Raw genomic sequence first — 12,861 nt, forward strand, 5'->3', positions numbered from 1 at the left:
TTCATTTTTTTTTGTGTTGTTACCTTAACGCAATCATATCATCACCTCTGTGCACTTATGATGTTCCAAACCAACCAGATACTTCTGCAAAAGGTAGAAAAAAAGAAAAAAAGAAGAGGGAAAAATTTTTTTTCTTTATTTTTCTGTGTTTCTCGGCGCATCATATGTTTCCAGCCAGGGTTCGAACGGCAGCCCTATCAATAAATTCTCTGCAAAAAGACCAGAGAAAAAAAGAAAGAAAGAGAGAAAAAAAATACATGTGTATGTATGACACAAAGAAAGAAAAGATATGGACTTGTAACATAAATACTTCCATATGTATTGTGTGTATAACTCTTCCATTCTGTCCCGCCTCATCTCTGACCTGAATCAAGTGTATCATAGATAATCAACAACCTTTCTTTCTCTCTCTTTTTTTTTTTTTTTTATTTAATTTGTTCACATGTATATATCAATAGACAATTGCACAACTATATTGTTAAAAATAGTCTATTAATATGAATCTGATATTTATATATATATCTACATATAGATATTTACTCTTGTTCCAGTTTAGTATCCTTAGAAATCCATAAAACATTGTTACATCGAATAAATATCTCTCCAACTACACCTTTAGACTCGCCTTGGATCCATTCTTCTGCATCTTTCAATTGTATATTGAAATAATTATCGCTTGATATTAATGTACCTCGATATTGTGTATTGTTAAATTTCAACGTTACAATGATTCTATGATTCACTAAGTCTCGAAGAAATGGTTTTGGATTTATTGGAACGAACTAATTCAAAATACATAAATAACAACAACAACATCATCATCATCATCATCATCATCATCAATAACAATAAATAATAATTAGTCAATCACATAGACATGATAATATCATTTTTTGTATTTTGTTTTTTTTCTTTCTGTTAGTAATATGTATATAACCTAGTTTTTTCTTAAAAGAGTTCCAATTAAATACTTTTTGAAAACATACTTCTGACATTTGTATATATATATATATATATATGTATATGTATATCTATGTGTGTGTGTATTAATGGTTTAGTATGTATGTATATGTGTATATATTCACATTATTCATAATTCAATCAGATAAATAAGACTGATTTTTGTTCTCTTCATAGTTTACCTTTATGTATAGCTATAGAAATTTTTCTTTTTTTCTTTTTGTCTACTTTTCAAAACACTTTTATACAGAAATGCAGATATACTATATATATATATATAGATAGATAGATAGATGGGCAAAAAAATAAATAAATAAAAGAAAGACAAAGAAACAGAAAGAAACCATTTATATGTATGTGAAGCTCCATAGATATTAATATTGAATAATATATATATATACATATACATATATATACAGGACTTAAAAACAAGTTCAGACTTGTGTCAATTTCCTTGCGTAATTTGGTCTCCCACCATCGTATTCTAATCTTAGTACCCCCCATGTGATATCAGATATCAATAGACCCAGGGCAAGGTTGTACACCAAAGATATAGCATAGAAGAAATTGGAGTTCCCTGACCCTAGATCTATCCACAGATGATAAAAGATCGGCGACAATAGGATCGAATGCAAAAACAGTAATATTATTAACATCGGATATCTCATGTATCTTAGTATCGATGTCTGATTTATATCCAACAAAGGCAACAACGACAAGAACATCCCTGTTTCACCCAACGTTGGATATGGCTTGGTCAGAATCACCCAGCCAAGAGATATGATCCAACAATACAATGGAAACGGTTTGTTCCTCCCGTTCCCTTCTGTACAGTTATTGAATCTTACAGTCAAAGGAATTACCATACATATTGAAAACAGATTGAACACCGATTTGAAGAATGGAATGAACTCCTGAAACATTTCAATAAAGAAATACCACCATAGCCCCATATTAGGTACCACGTTGCTGAAATTCAATCGTGTACCATAGACTATAGACAAGGGGAACGGAGAGGTCCAGTATAATAAAAGAAGACAGATAACGAAATTCACCAGGTAAAAAAGGGATCTATTAATAGATCGCATAAATTTGTTAATAATGAAATTCAATGTTGGAACCAATAAAATCCCCATTATTGGATCTAGATATGTGGCAACTGACATCATCAACGAACTTAATACTAGGTTGGCCCCCTCCTGTGTTGAGATGAAATATAAAGTTGATATTAAAGGCAAATAAGTGAACACGATAGTGGACTTACTGATACAGGATAATATAGTGAGTGGGTTCAAGGCAAAGATCCATGCACAATTCGAAGTTTGGTTCAAGTGCATTTCCAAAGAATAAAGCTGCCATACAAGCAAACAGTCTAGAAATATGAATAATAAAGACGCCACAAGCTGAGATCCACCTCCGATTTGAAACAAATTCACAAATTGCAATAATAATGGGGGTAAATAGACTACACCACCTTCATATAGACCCATGGAATGGTTCAGCAGGAATAAACCTTCTTTTAACGACTTAAAAGAGGTCACTGGAGTAGAGAACTGTACAGTTTGATCTAATATCGATCCTAACTGAGGAAATAGTAAAATAAGGATCAATCTGACCGAAATACAGAGGCACAAACACAAGCACAAAACCGCACCGTTTTTCATCATGTTATATATTATTGTTGACTCTTGTCCAAAGCCTTACCTATATGTGTGCAAACAGATAAAGTGTCAAAGATTGGCCATGCACACAGTAGCCACATAAACCAGCAACAACAACGCTATTTATTTTCCAACCACTGACTACCAAACCTTTCTTCTATCCTTGCAGTTCAACTCTGCGGGTGACCTGGCTTTCTTGTTTGGCATCTTGTTTTATTTAATGAACATCATCGAGTTCTCGTTACCCTGTGCATTCAGCAGCGGAATTTTGTCGCATTAACAATTCCGCATACCAGTTCCACCGTCTGCTAAACTGAAAGCCTTCCATTCCTGGAACAAAGAAATTGGAGCGATCAAACTACGTTAACTATGACGAACAGTAACAACCGGGTTTTTCGGCATTGACCACCAAATAAAAACCTCCCTATTGCCGTCATTTCCCGCATGTTTTTGACTTTTCGGCTTCGGGTTTGTTTACTTTTTATTTTTGTTTTGTTTTGTCTTACGGTTATAAACTGAAAAAAAAAAAAAAAAAAAAGAAAAATACAAAAAATAAAAAAATCGCAAATGTGAAGTCGAGAAAACAAAATCGAAACTTTTTGTTGAACACCTCGACAGTAGTTGATTTATTTCTTGGCTCCGGTCTCCTCCTTCCATATTAAATATTCATCGAAACGTCTCTATCTCTATATTTGATTACAGTCCTTTGCATCTGTCACTTACAATTTTATAGTCTTACTGTTTTGTTATTTCATAGATTTTTTTTCTCTACGAGTTATACTGAAACAAAATAGATAAAAATAATAAGAATCTAAGAAACAAAGAAAAAAGGAAGAAATAATAACAACCTTGACAATTCTAAACTAAATGGATTTTGAAACAAACGAAGACATCAATGGGATTCGTTTCTCTTGGAACGTTTTTCCATCCACAAAGACTGATGCCAACAAAAATGTGGTTCCAGTAGGTTGTTTATACACTCCCTTGAAAGAATTTATCAACGAAGAAGATGGTTCCAACACTTTAGCTTTAGCACAATACAATCCAGTAGTTTGTGCAGGCCCCCAATGTAAAGCCATTCTAAACCCATATTGTTCCATTGACCCACGCAGCAACTCATGGACTTGTCCAATTTGTAATTCAAGAAACCATTTACCTGCCCAATACGCCAACATGACCCAAGAAAATATGCCAATTGAATTACAACACACAACTATGGAGTATATCACCAATAAACCTGTTCAGGTACCACCTATTTTCTTCTTTGTTGTCGATATCACTGCAGAGAAGGAAAATTTGGATGCTTTAAAGGACTCTATCATTACCTCGTTGTCTCTTTTACCTCCAAATGCTCTTGTTGGGTTAATAACATATGGTAATGTTATCCAACTTCATGATTTGTCCAGTGAAACTATCGACAGATGTAACGTGTTTAGAGGTGACAAGGAATACCATTTAGACCAACTGTTGGAAATGTTAACTGGTCAAAAACCATCTGGCAATAATTTAAATAACTCAAATATGGTTCCACAATTCAATGGAAAAGTTACTCCAATGTCAATTAACAGATTTTTCTTACCATTGGAACAAGTAGAATTCAAATTGAACCAGTTGTTAGAAAATTTGTCTCCTGATCAATGGTCTATCCCAGCTGGCCACAGACCTTTGAGAGCTACCGGTTCAGCTCTTAATATTGCCTCTTTGTTATTGCAAAGCTGCTTCAAGGGTGTAGCCGCCAGAATCATCCTATTTGCTAGTGGGCCAGGTACTTTACAACCTGGTTTAATTGTTAACTCTGAATTAAAGGACCCATTAAGATCACATCATGATATTGATTCAGATAAAGCTCAACATTATAAGAAAGCTTGCAAGTTTTATAATGGGATTGCCAGTAGAGTGGCTACCAACGGTCACGCTGTTGACATATTTGCAGGTTGTTACGATCAAGTAGGTATGTCAGAAATGAAGCAATTGGCCGATTCTACAGGTGGTATTCTTTTGTTGACAGATGCTTTTTCCACTGCAATTTTTAAACAGTCATATATTAGATTATTCGCTAAGGATGATGAAGGTTACCTAAAGATGGCTTTCAACGGTACTCTATCTGTTAAAACATCTAAATCTTTGAAATTACAAGGGTTGATTGGTCATGCTTCTCCAGTACCTAAGACAGATGCACGCAACATTAGTGACTCTGAGATTGGTATTGGTGGTACCTCCACATGGAAGATGGCTACTTTATCACCACATCACACTTATGCACTTTATTTTGAAATTGCTAATATTGTCAATAGTCCAACTAATAATGCAATGATGGCTGGCCAACAACAGCCAAATTTGGCATACACCCAATTTATTACCTCTTATCAACATTCTTCAGGTACTAATCGTATTAGAGTCACTACTGTGGCTAACCAGTTATTACCATTCGGTAGTCCTGCCATTGCACAGTCATTTGATCAAGAAGCAGCTGCAGTATTAATGGCTAGGTTTGCTGTATCAAAAGCAGAAGAAGATGATGGTGCGGATGTAATTAGATGGATCGATAGAAACCTGATCAAATTATGTCAAAAGTACGCTGATTACAATAAAGATGATCCAAATTCCTTTAGATTGGCACCAAACTTCTCTTATTATCCACAATTTACGTATTATTTAAGAAGATCTCAATTCTTGAGTGTTTTCAACAATTCACCAGATGAAACTGCTTTTTACAGACACATTTTCACTCGTGAAGATACTACAAATTCCCTAATTATGATTCAACCAACGTTAACTTCATATTCAATGGAAGAGGAACCACATCCAGTCTTATTGGATTCTATTTCCGTAAAACCAAACACTATCTTATTATTAGATACATTCTTTTATATTTTAATTTATCATGGTGAACAAATTGCTCAGTGGAGAAAGGCAGGCTATCAAGACGATCCAAATTACGTTGATTTCAAGACTTTATTAGAAGAGCCAAAATTGGAAGCTGCAGACTTATTAATTGATAGATTTCCATTGCCAAGATTCATTGATACTGAAGCTGGTGGTTCGCAAGCCCGTTTCTTGTTGTCTAAATTGAATCCCTCTGATAATTACCAAGATATGTCACGTACTGGTAGTACTATTGTTTTGACTGATGATGTTTCGTTGGAAAATTTTATGACCCATTTGCAACAAGTCGCCGTCAGCGGTCAAACTTAAATTCCGCTTGATACTGATTGTGAGAGAATAGATTTAGTGACGAAGAATTATACACATACAAATCCAAGAGGGTTAAAATACGCATTTATATGCTTTCAAAAAAGACATCAAACCAATTTGAGGAAGGAACAAGACAATTTATTTTATAATATCGATCTTAATTATAGTTTGGAGGAGAATCAGAAGTTGAATAGAAAGAATACAAGTATTTGGGACTTAATATTTAATTTTATATTGAACTTATTTAATTTTAAGTAAATGAGAACAGATATCTTTTTTAATTTATCATCTAACATGCTGAGAGTAAAACAAATAAATAAATAAAGGGGAAGAAATAATCACCAACTAGATACATTCATATGCATTTTATATGATATAATAAGAATACGTTATATAGTTCTAGAATTCAAAGATTGGCATATCTAATGTTACTCCATCAAAGATTATAAAATTGTTCAACGGTTGCTGTTTTTTACCCAGAATATTAATAACATCTTGTGAAACAGCACCACCAAGAACCGCAGCTACTGGGGAAAACTCAACTCCATTTTGTTTAATAAATTGTTCAACATATTCTGGTTTTAGAATTAAATTTGGATCTATTCGTAATTGTTCACATGTGTTTTCAAGTTCTTCCCTGAATAAAGAAACGTTACTGGAAACCATATTAGTGTCTTTAAGATAGGTTAAAGTTAATGGAAGTATAGGAGATACACGTTTTAGTTGTCTTTTTGTCAATTTTCCCTCTAAAGTCGCGGTACATAACAGTTTCTCAAAAGGAACATATTTATTCTTTGTCACCAAGTTTTCATAAATTTTCTTTGGCTCCTCTGGGTCGATGGTAACTTCCAAAGAAACAATCTCCTTATTAGGAGAGATTGAACCAAGTGCAGATTGTTTGATACTTTGTAATTTCTTATCTCTGGAATCGAATTGGATTAAATCTACAAAGATATAACCAAATAATCCATTGGATCCTGCCACATATAATGGTGTATTGTTAGAACGGGTCCACCAGTTCAATTGAATGATCTGATCCTTGGTTAACTCCGTACCAATAACAATATCGTAGTTACTATTGTTCTTTGAAATTAAATTTTCAAAAGTATCTGTTTCAATAGAAAAGTTTACCCTGGGATTCAAATCCACAATCTTGTCCTTTATAGTATCGATTCTAGGTTTCCCTACATCAGCAGATGTCAGAAAAAATTGAGAGCCCAAGTCTTCTTCTGTTACCACATGGTTATTATCCAAAATAGAAAAATGACCTACACCACTTAACACAATATTCTTTGTAATTTCTGTACCTATGGCTCCAACATTGATTAATAGAACTCTTGCAGAACGAATATTTGTCTGTGCTTCCAACCCCCACAGACGGATTTGTCTATCATAAAGAGCAATTTCATCTTCACCTAAGGTTTGTTTGGCAGGATTATTTTTTGTAGCATTCATCTCCAATCGTTCAAAGACTTGATATCGCTATGATGATATATTATTCTCTTTTTTTGGTTCTATCAAATTTCTTGTCGCAGATTTTAATTCACTAAATTAATTTTCTATTGTCAGAAAAGCTGTGTTTTTAGTCGAGTTCTAATTCCAATTTTTGGAGGTAATTTCTTAACACCTTCTTGAAGTTATTTTGTCAATTAAAAGTTTCTATTCTTCCTTTACAATGATTGTCTTGGATGACTTGTTCTTGAACGTTGATGTCCTTTATACTGGGAATGTAATTTCCAAAAGGAAATTTCTCGAAGAATCCCTGTAGAACATAAAAAAAAAGATTGAAAAAATAGAAATAAAGAGTGAAATTACAATGAGATGTCTAAGAAACTTTAAAATACAAAGTGACACAGAATAGGGACAAATCTAGAGACGACTAAACTGTTTAAAAATTTATTAATTGTGGCTGTGTATCAAAATCAGGGAATAGTAACATATATAAAAAAAGTGAGGGAGAAGAATAATACAATTTTGTAAACTCTTTTTTTTTATTTGATTGAGCTTTTAATATTATTCGCAAGTAGTAATGAATTTACTGAGAATATTGGATGATAAGCCTGCCCCATCTATTGCAGATGCCAAAACTTTGGGTGCATCAGGAAACACTTCTGGGGACTATTGGTTGCCTACAACCATGTGTCTATACCAGAAGGAATTAACTGATCAAATTGTCTCTTTGCATTATTCTGATATTTTAAGATATTTCGAGACCTCTGATTTCAAAGAAGACGTTGTATTAGAATCAATGAAAACAATGTGTCAGAACAGTGCCTTAGTAGCCACACATCCATTTCTTTTGATTGACCATTTCTTACCGAAATCGTTGATTGCTAGAGATATTCCATCACATTTATGTGAAACAAGTGGGAAATTTACTGTGTTGAAAGATCTGATCACTTTAGTTCAAGATTATGAAACGGATACTGCTTTAGTGTGTCGTCCTGGTCGGACAATGGATCTTGTAGAGGCTTTGTTATTGGGTAGCAAAATTGATATAAAAAGATATGATTCCAATTCCATAAAATCAAGACAAAAGAAACAGAAAAAAGTGTCATATCCTTGTACTGTACATCTTTTCCCATCAGAGCATTGGGATATTAAAAACTCTCCAATAGATAAGAATGTTGAAAGATTTGATATGCTTATTGCATTAGATCATAGCGTGAATACAAATAATAAAGATATGATCAACATATTGACCCATGGTAGAAGAACAAAACACAAAGGAGATCGTAGTACGGCAACAGAATCACGAGCCCCTATAGTTCGATTAATAGTAATTAATTCATTTGAACATTGCGATTTGTTTTTTAGGGAAAAATATAGTGAAGATACAAGAGAATACTTGGAAGCAGTGACAGCTGCAGTTGTGGTTTTAAGAGATAGAGTTGGAGTGTTACCACCTGATTTACGACCTATCTATAATCAACATCTAGGATACCTCGTTGAATGGTTGGAGGATCCATCATTACCATGGCCATTGCCTGATATTTACACGATTAAACATTATACTTCAATGGATGTGGAAAGATCGTTACTAAGTGAAGTGAATTATACACAGAATGACGATTTAGATAGTGCATTTTCAAATACTAATAAGAAACGGTCTCGTATGAGTAGACCGCAATTGAACAATCATAAAGAATCATCAGTAGATTCAAACGACATAGCTAATTCCACAGTTCCTAGTTTTTATGAAAGCAAACGATTAAAAAATGATTATTCAAAAAACCCAACAAAACAAAGAAAGGGTATTCTTACAGGAATTATAGATAATCATGATATTTCAAGTGGCAATTATCATTTATCTAGTGATATATTGACTCATAGATTAATGCAATCTATGGCTCAAGTCTATTACGATTTAGAATTACAAAAGAAAGAAATACAAATGTATGATGACGTTAATCCTATTGAGGAATTTCATACAAAGTTCTATTCAAAAGAAGATATAGAGATGAAGGAGAAACTAAAGAAATGTGATGGCAGTATTGAATCAAACAAAGATTGTTGCCAAGATCTAAACAAAGAAAATAAATCATTTTATCAAGATACAGAGACATTGCAAAAACAATTTGATGATATACTGGAAGTTTTTGCAAAAAAGGGAGAATTGGCGTCAAAGTTAAAAGATTTGATATTAAAGAAGTACGATTTAGAAGAGATTATAAAGAAGGAAACTAGAAAGAGTGAATCAAAGGATATAGAGAGCGAATATATGAAGAAAGAAATAACGAGAGCTCATGACTCAACTGAAGATTCACTAAAAAATATTAACGTGTTATCGATGACATGTCAAAAGATAGAAGATGATCTGAAAAGTGTATCCAACAATTTTTGTGTCAAGAGTAATCAAGTTAGTGAAGAAATAAAACACCTGAAACAGTTGCATTCAAAAGAAAAACAATTAAACAAGGATTTGGAAGAACAGCTCGAAACTTTGGTTAAGCGTTTACAACAGATACCTGCTCAAAGAGTACGAACATCCCAACAAGCAGGTTATTCTTCGAGAAAAAGGTGACTTGATTTTTTTTTGGTATTAATCATTAACGAACTCTTTACCTATTCTTTGATACACAGTACATATCCTACAAATATAGCTTTTATACGTATATATCATCTATATGAGTTAATGCATTTTTGAACACATAGGAGAAGAGTCAACATTTCATTTCCCACAGTTTTACTGATCGATCCCATCCACTACTGATGATATATTGTGAATTGTTTGTAAAACTAACGTCTAAGATTTTATCAGTGTGTCCTTTTAATGAAGTTAATTTGTTCCAGTTCCCACTACTAAAAATATTTATTGTTTTATCATAACTTGATGAAATCAAACATTCCCCATTTACCGGTTCAAATTGAACTGAGGTAACAATATTATTATGAGCTAATATTTTGCCACAGATACCTGGTTTTCTAAGATCCCAAATATGAATAGAGCCATCACCACTCCCTGTTGCTAGATTATATCCGTTTGGTGACCAATCCATCGTATAGATTGGTTTTACATGACCGGACAAAGTCATCAATAGGGAACCAGACCTTAGATCCCATAACATTGCCAAATTATCTAACCCGCCTGTACAGACAAGAGCACCATCTCGCTGGAATGCAAGACTGTAAACTTCCTTAGCATGTCCCTCTTGTAATAACAACTCTTTTGAGGTCTCTAAATCCCATAATTTCCATGTAGTGTCAAAGGACGCACTTGCGATATATTTGTCAGAAGGGTGAAATTTAGTGGTTACTACTCTTTGATCATGAGCTTTAAAAGAACTTATGGCTTTAAATACATTTAGATCATTTTGATAGTGGTATATGCTAATATAAGTGTTTTCTGATCCACTGACTAAGTGGGAACCTGTGTGGTTCCAATCCAAACCACCAATTTTCCCTCCAGTTGCCACTGTTACTGGCCCAGAAGATGAATTATGAATTATATCTAAAGAGTTGACATCTAATATCTTCACATCACCAGCCCAACTGCCTGTTGCAAAATAGTTACCCTTTGGTGATATACTAATTTTAGAAACTGGTCTTGTAGACGCTATCTGTGACCCAACTAAACTAAAACTTTGCAATTGTTTGTTGTAAGCTCTTCTTCTTTTAATCTCAGTTGGAATGTCTATTTTACTGGCCATATTTTTTTGTTTCTTTAATCTTTGTTCTGATTCAATCAATGAGTATTTTATAATGTATTTTCTTGCTTGAATCAATTCATCCGTGGCTGGCGTATAAAAATCTTCTTCTTCCTCTTCCGCTTCATTATTATCGGATTCTTCCTCTTTAGGATTGATATAATCTTGATTATTTTCAGTTCTGTCACTAGTATTTAATGGGTTAAATTCCTTCAAGCGGTAAAGAAGATTTTTATTAGCATATAAAAATTTAGCTAATCTGTCTCTACGACTCTCTACACTTTCATCAATCAACTGTTCTGGCTCATTAAAATATTTTAATAACCACCTCACATCCTCATCATTTTCGTATTCTTTAGGAATAATACTCAATCTTTCTTTTTTGGTTCGTTCTAAAGCAATAACGGCACTATTAGAATTATTTGAATCAGAGTTTCCATGTTCCGAATAATCAACAACAACTTTTAAATTTTCCAAACTTTGCATAATCTTAGTACAAAACCTAAACGTATTTATCTTTCTCTGTTAATCACTCTAAACACCTTACTCCTCCCCATGTATACGCCTATAGATCTTTTTACTCTTGTATCTTTAACTTGAAGTAAATTCATAAACAAAAAGTTTTCAAATATTTCATAAAGACCACCTGAAATATCAAAAACTTATAAAATAAATGAAAAAAGTGTCAAATTCTAAAGATAACACACTAAAAGTGAGATATTCCTCTGACAAGCCTACTTTATGAGAAAGATTGACCTCGTTGACTGACAGTTATATTTAACCTTGTATAATAAAGCAAGAGGAAAGAAAAAAAGGAATCACCCAAAAATAGATCACATTAAAAAATAGGAATATTTATTCAGAAGATTATGGTGAATGCATTACTTAAGGAAAAACATATCAAATATTTGAAATCATTGGATTCCCAAAAAGAGACATTGGAGTATTGGCTATCTGAACATTTAAGGCTTAATGGTATATATTGGGGGCTTACTGCTCTTTGTATTCTAGACTCAAAGGAGACATTCCAGCGTGAAGAAGTGATCCAGTTTGTAATGTCCTGTTGGAACAATCGTACCGGCGGATTTGGTCCATTTCCCAAACATGATGCCCACATGTTGTCTACTTTATCTGGATTACAAATATTATTGACATACGATGCAATTAATCTTATAACAGAGGACTCAGAGAAATTGGACAGTGTAGTTCAGTTTATTAAAGGGAATCAATTACCTGATGGATCCTTTCAAGGCGATCGTTTTGGAGAAGTTGATGCTAGGTTCAGTTATAACGCTCTAAGTGCACTATCTATACTTGGAATGCTATCACCGGAAGTCGTAGACCCAGCTGTAGAACACATTCTAAAATGTCTGAATTTTGATGGTGGATTCGGTCTTTGTCCAGGGGCAGAAAGTCATGCATCGATGGCATTTACCTGTCTTGGTGCATTGAGCATAGTCAATAAGTTAAATTTACTTACTCCAGAACAGATTGATACAATTGCATGGTGGCTTTGTGAAAGACAAGTACCAGAAGGTGGACTGAATGGTCGTCCCAGTAAGTTACCAGATGTTTGTTACAGTTTTTGGGTTGTGTCGTCATTGGCTATAATAGATAGATTAGATTGGATAGATTCAGATAAATTAGCCAATTTCATCTTGGAGAGTCAAGACGAAATAAAGGGTGGGATTGCTGATAGACCTGGAAATGAAGTGGATGTGTTCCACACCGTGTTTGGTCTAGCTGGGTTAAGTCTTATTGGTTATGATAATTTAGTTGAAATAGATCCAACTTATTGCATGACTTATGAAGTGACCTCCAAGATTCATAAGTATCCTTATTGAATGCGAGAGTGTGTATTATTTTAATTCAAATGCTAATAATTATATATATATATA

The 12,861-nt window shown here is 33.6% G+C and overlaps 7 protein-coding genes across 7 annotated transcripts; 3 read left to right on the forward strand and 4 right to left on the reverse strand.

Annotated features, from left to right (window-relative positions):
- Positions 1 to 536: 536 nt before the first annotated feature.
- SMX3 (mRNA splicing protein SMX3) lies at positions 537 to 782 on the reverse strand (the record flags this gene model as incomplete). Its single annotated transcript, XM_064860966.1, has 1 exon — positions 537 to 782. A coding segment is annotated over one exon (246 nt), but the record flags the coding sequence as incomplete, so codon positions are not given.
- A 612-nt stretch (positions 783 to 1,394) lies between these two features.
- GAB1 (GPI-anchor transamidase subunit GAB1) lies at positions 1,395 to 2,627 on the reverse strand (the record flags this gene model as incomplete). Its single annotated transcript, XM_064860967.1, has 1 exon — positions 1,395 to 2,627. One exon carries the CDS (start codon positions 2,625 to 2,627, stop codon positions 1,395 to 1,397), a length of 1,233 nt encoding a protein of 410 aa, XP_064717207.1.
- Positions 2,628 to 3,488: 861 nt separating this feature from the next.
- Positions 3,489 to 5,816, forward strand: SEC23 (GTPase-activating protein SEC23; the record flags this gene model as incomplete). The annotated part of the gene is made up of 1 exon (XM_064860968.1): positions 3,489 to 5,816. The coding sequence occupies one exon, from the start codon at positions 3,489 to 3,491 to the stop codon at positions 5,814 to 5,816; it is 2,328 nt and encodes a 775-aa protein (XP_064717208.1).
- A 399-nt stretch (positions 5,817 to 6,215) lies between these two features.
- On the reverse strand, positions 6,216 to 7,271 carry AOS1 (E1 ubiquitin-activating protein AOS1; the record flags this gene model as incomplete). The annotated part of the gene is made up of 1 exon (XM_064860969.1): positions 6,216 to 7,271. The coding sequence occupies one exon, from the start codon at positions 7,269 to 7,271 to the stop codon at positions 6,216 to 6,218; it is 1,056 nt and encodes a 351-aa protein (XP_064717209.1).
- A 574-nt stretch (positions 7,272 to 7,845) lies between these two features.
- HDA3 (Hda3p) lies at positions 7,846 to 9,840 on the forward strand (the record flags this gene model as incomplete). Its single annotated transcript, XM_064860970.1, has 1 exon — positions 7,846 to 9,840. The coding sequence occupies one exon, from the start codon at positions 7,846 to 7,848 to the stop codon at positions 9,838 to 9,840; it is 1,995 nt and encodes a 664-aa protein (XP_064717210.1).
- A 139-nt stretch (positions 9,841 to 9,979) lies between these two features.
- On the reverse strand, positions 9,980 to 11,449 carry PRP4 (U4/U6-U5 snRNP complex subunit PRP4; the record flags this gene model as incomplete). Its single annotated transcript, XM_064860971.1, has 1 exon — positions 9,980 to 11,449. One exon carries the CDS (start codon positions 11,447 to 11,449, stop codon positions 9,980 to 9,982), a length of 1,470 nt encoding a protein of 489 aa, XP_064717211.1.
- Positions 11,450 to 11,832: 383 nt separating this feature from the next.
- On the forward strand, positions 11,833 to 12,807 carry BET2 (Rab geranylgeranyltransferase BET2; the record flags this gene model as incomplete). The annotated part of the gene is made up of 1 exon (XM_064860972.1): positions 11,833 to 12,807. One exon carries the CDS (start codon positions 11,833 to 11,835, stop codon positions 12,805 to 12,807), a length of 975 nt encoding a protein of 324 aa, XP_064717212.1.
- Between the last annotated feature and the right edge of the window lie 54 nt (positions 12,808 to 12,861).

This window comes from Arxiozyma heterogenica (assembly GCF_036370985.1).
Source record: "Arxiozyma heterogenica strain weizmannii chromosome Unknown scaffold_6, whole genome shotgun sequence".
In the NCBI taxonomy this organism is placed as follows: Eukaryota; Fungi; Ascomycota; class Saccharomycetes; order Saccharomycetales; family Saccharomycetaceae; genus Arxiozyma; species Arxiozyma heterogenica.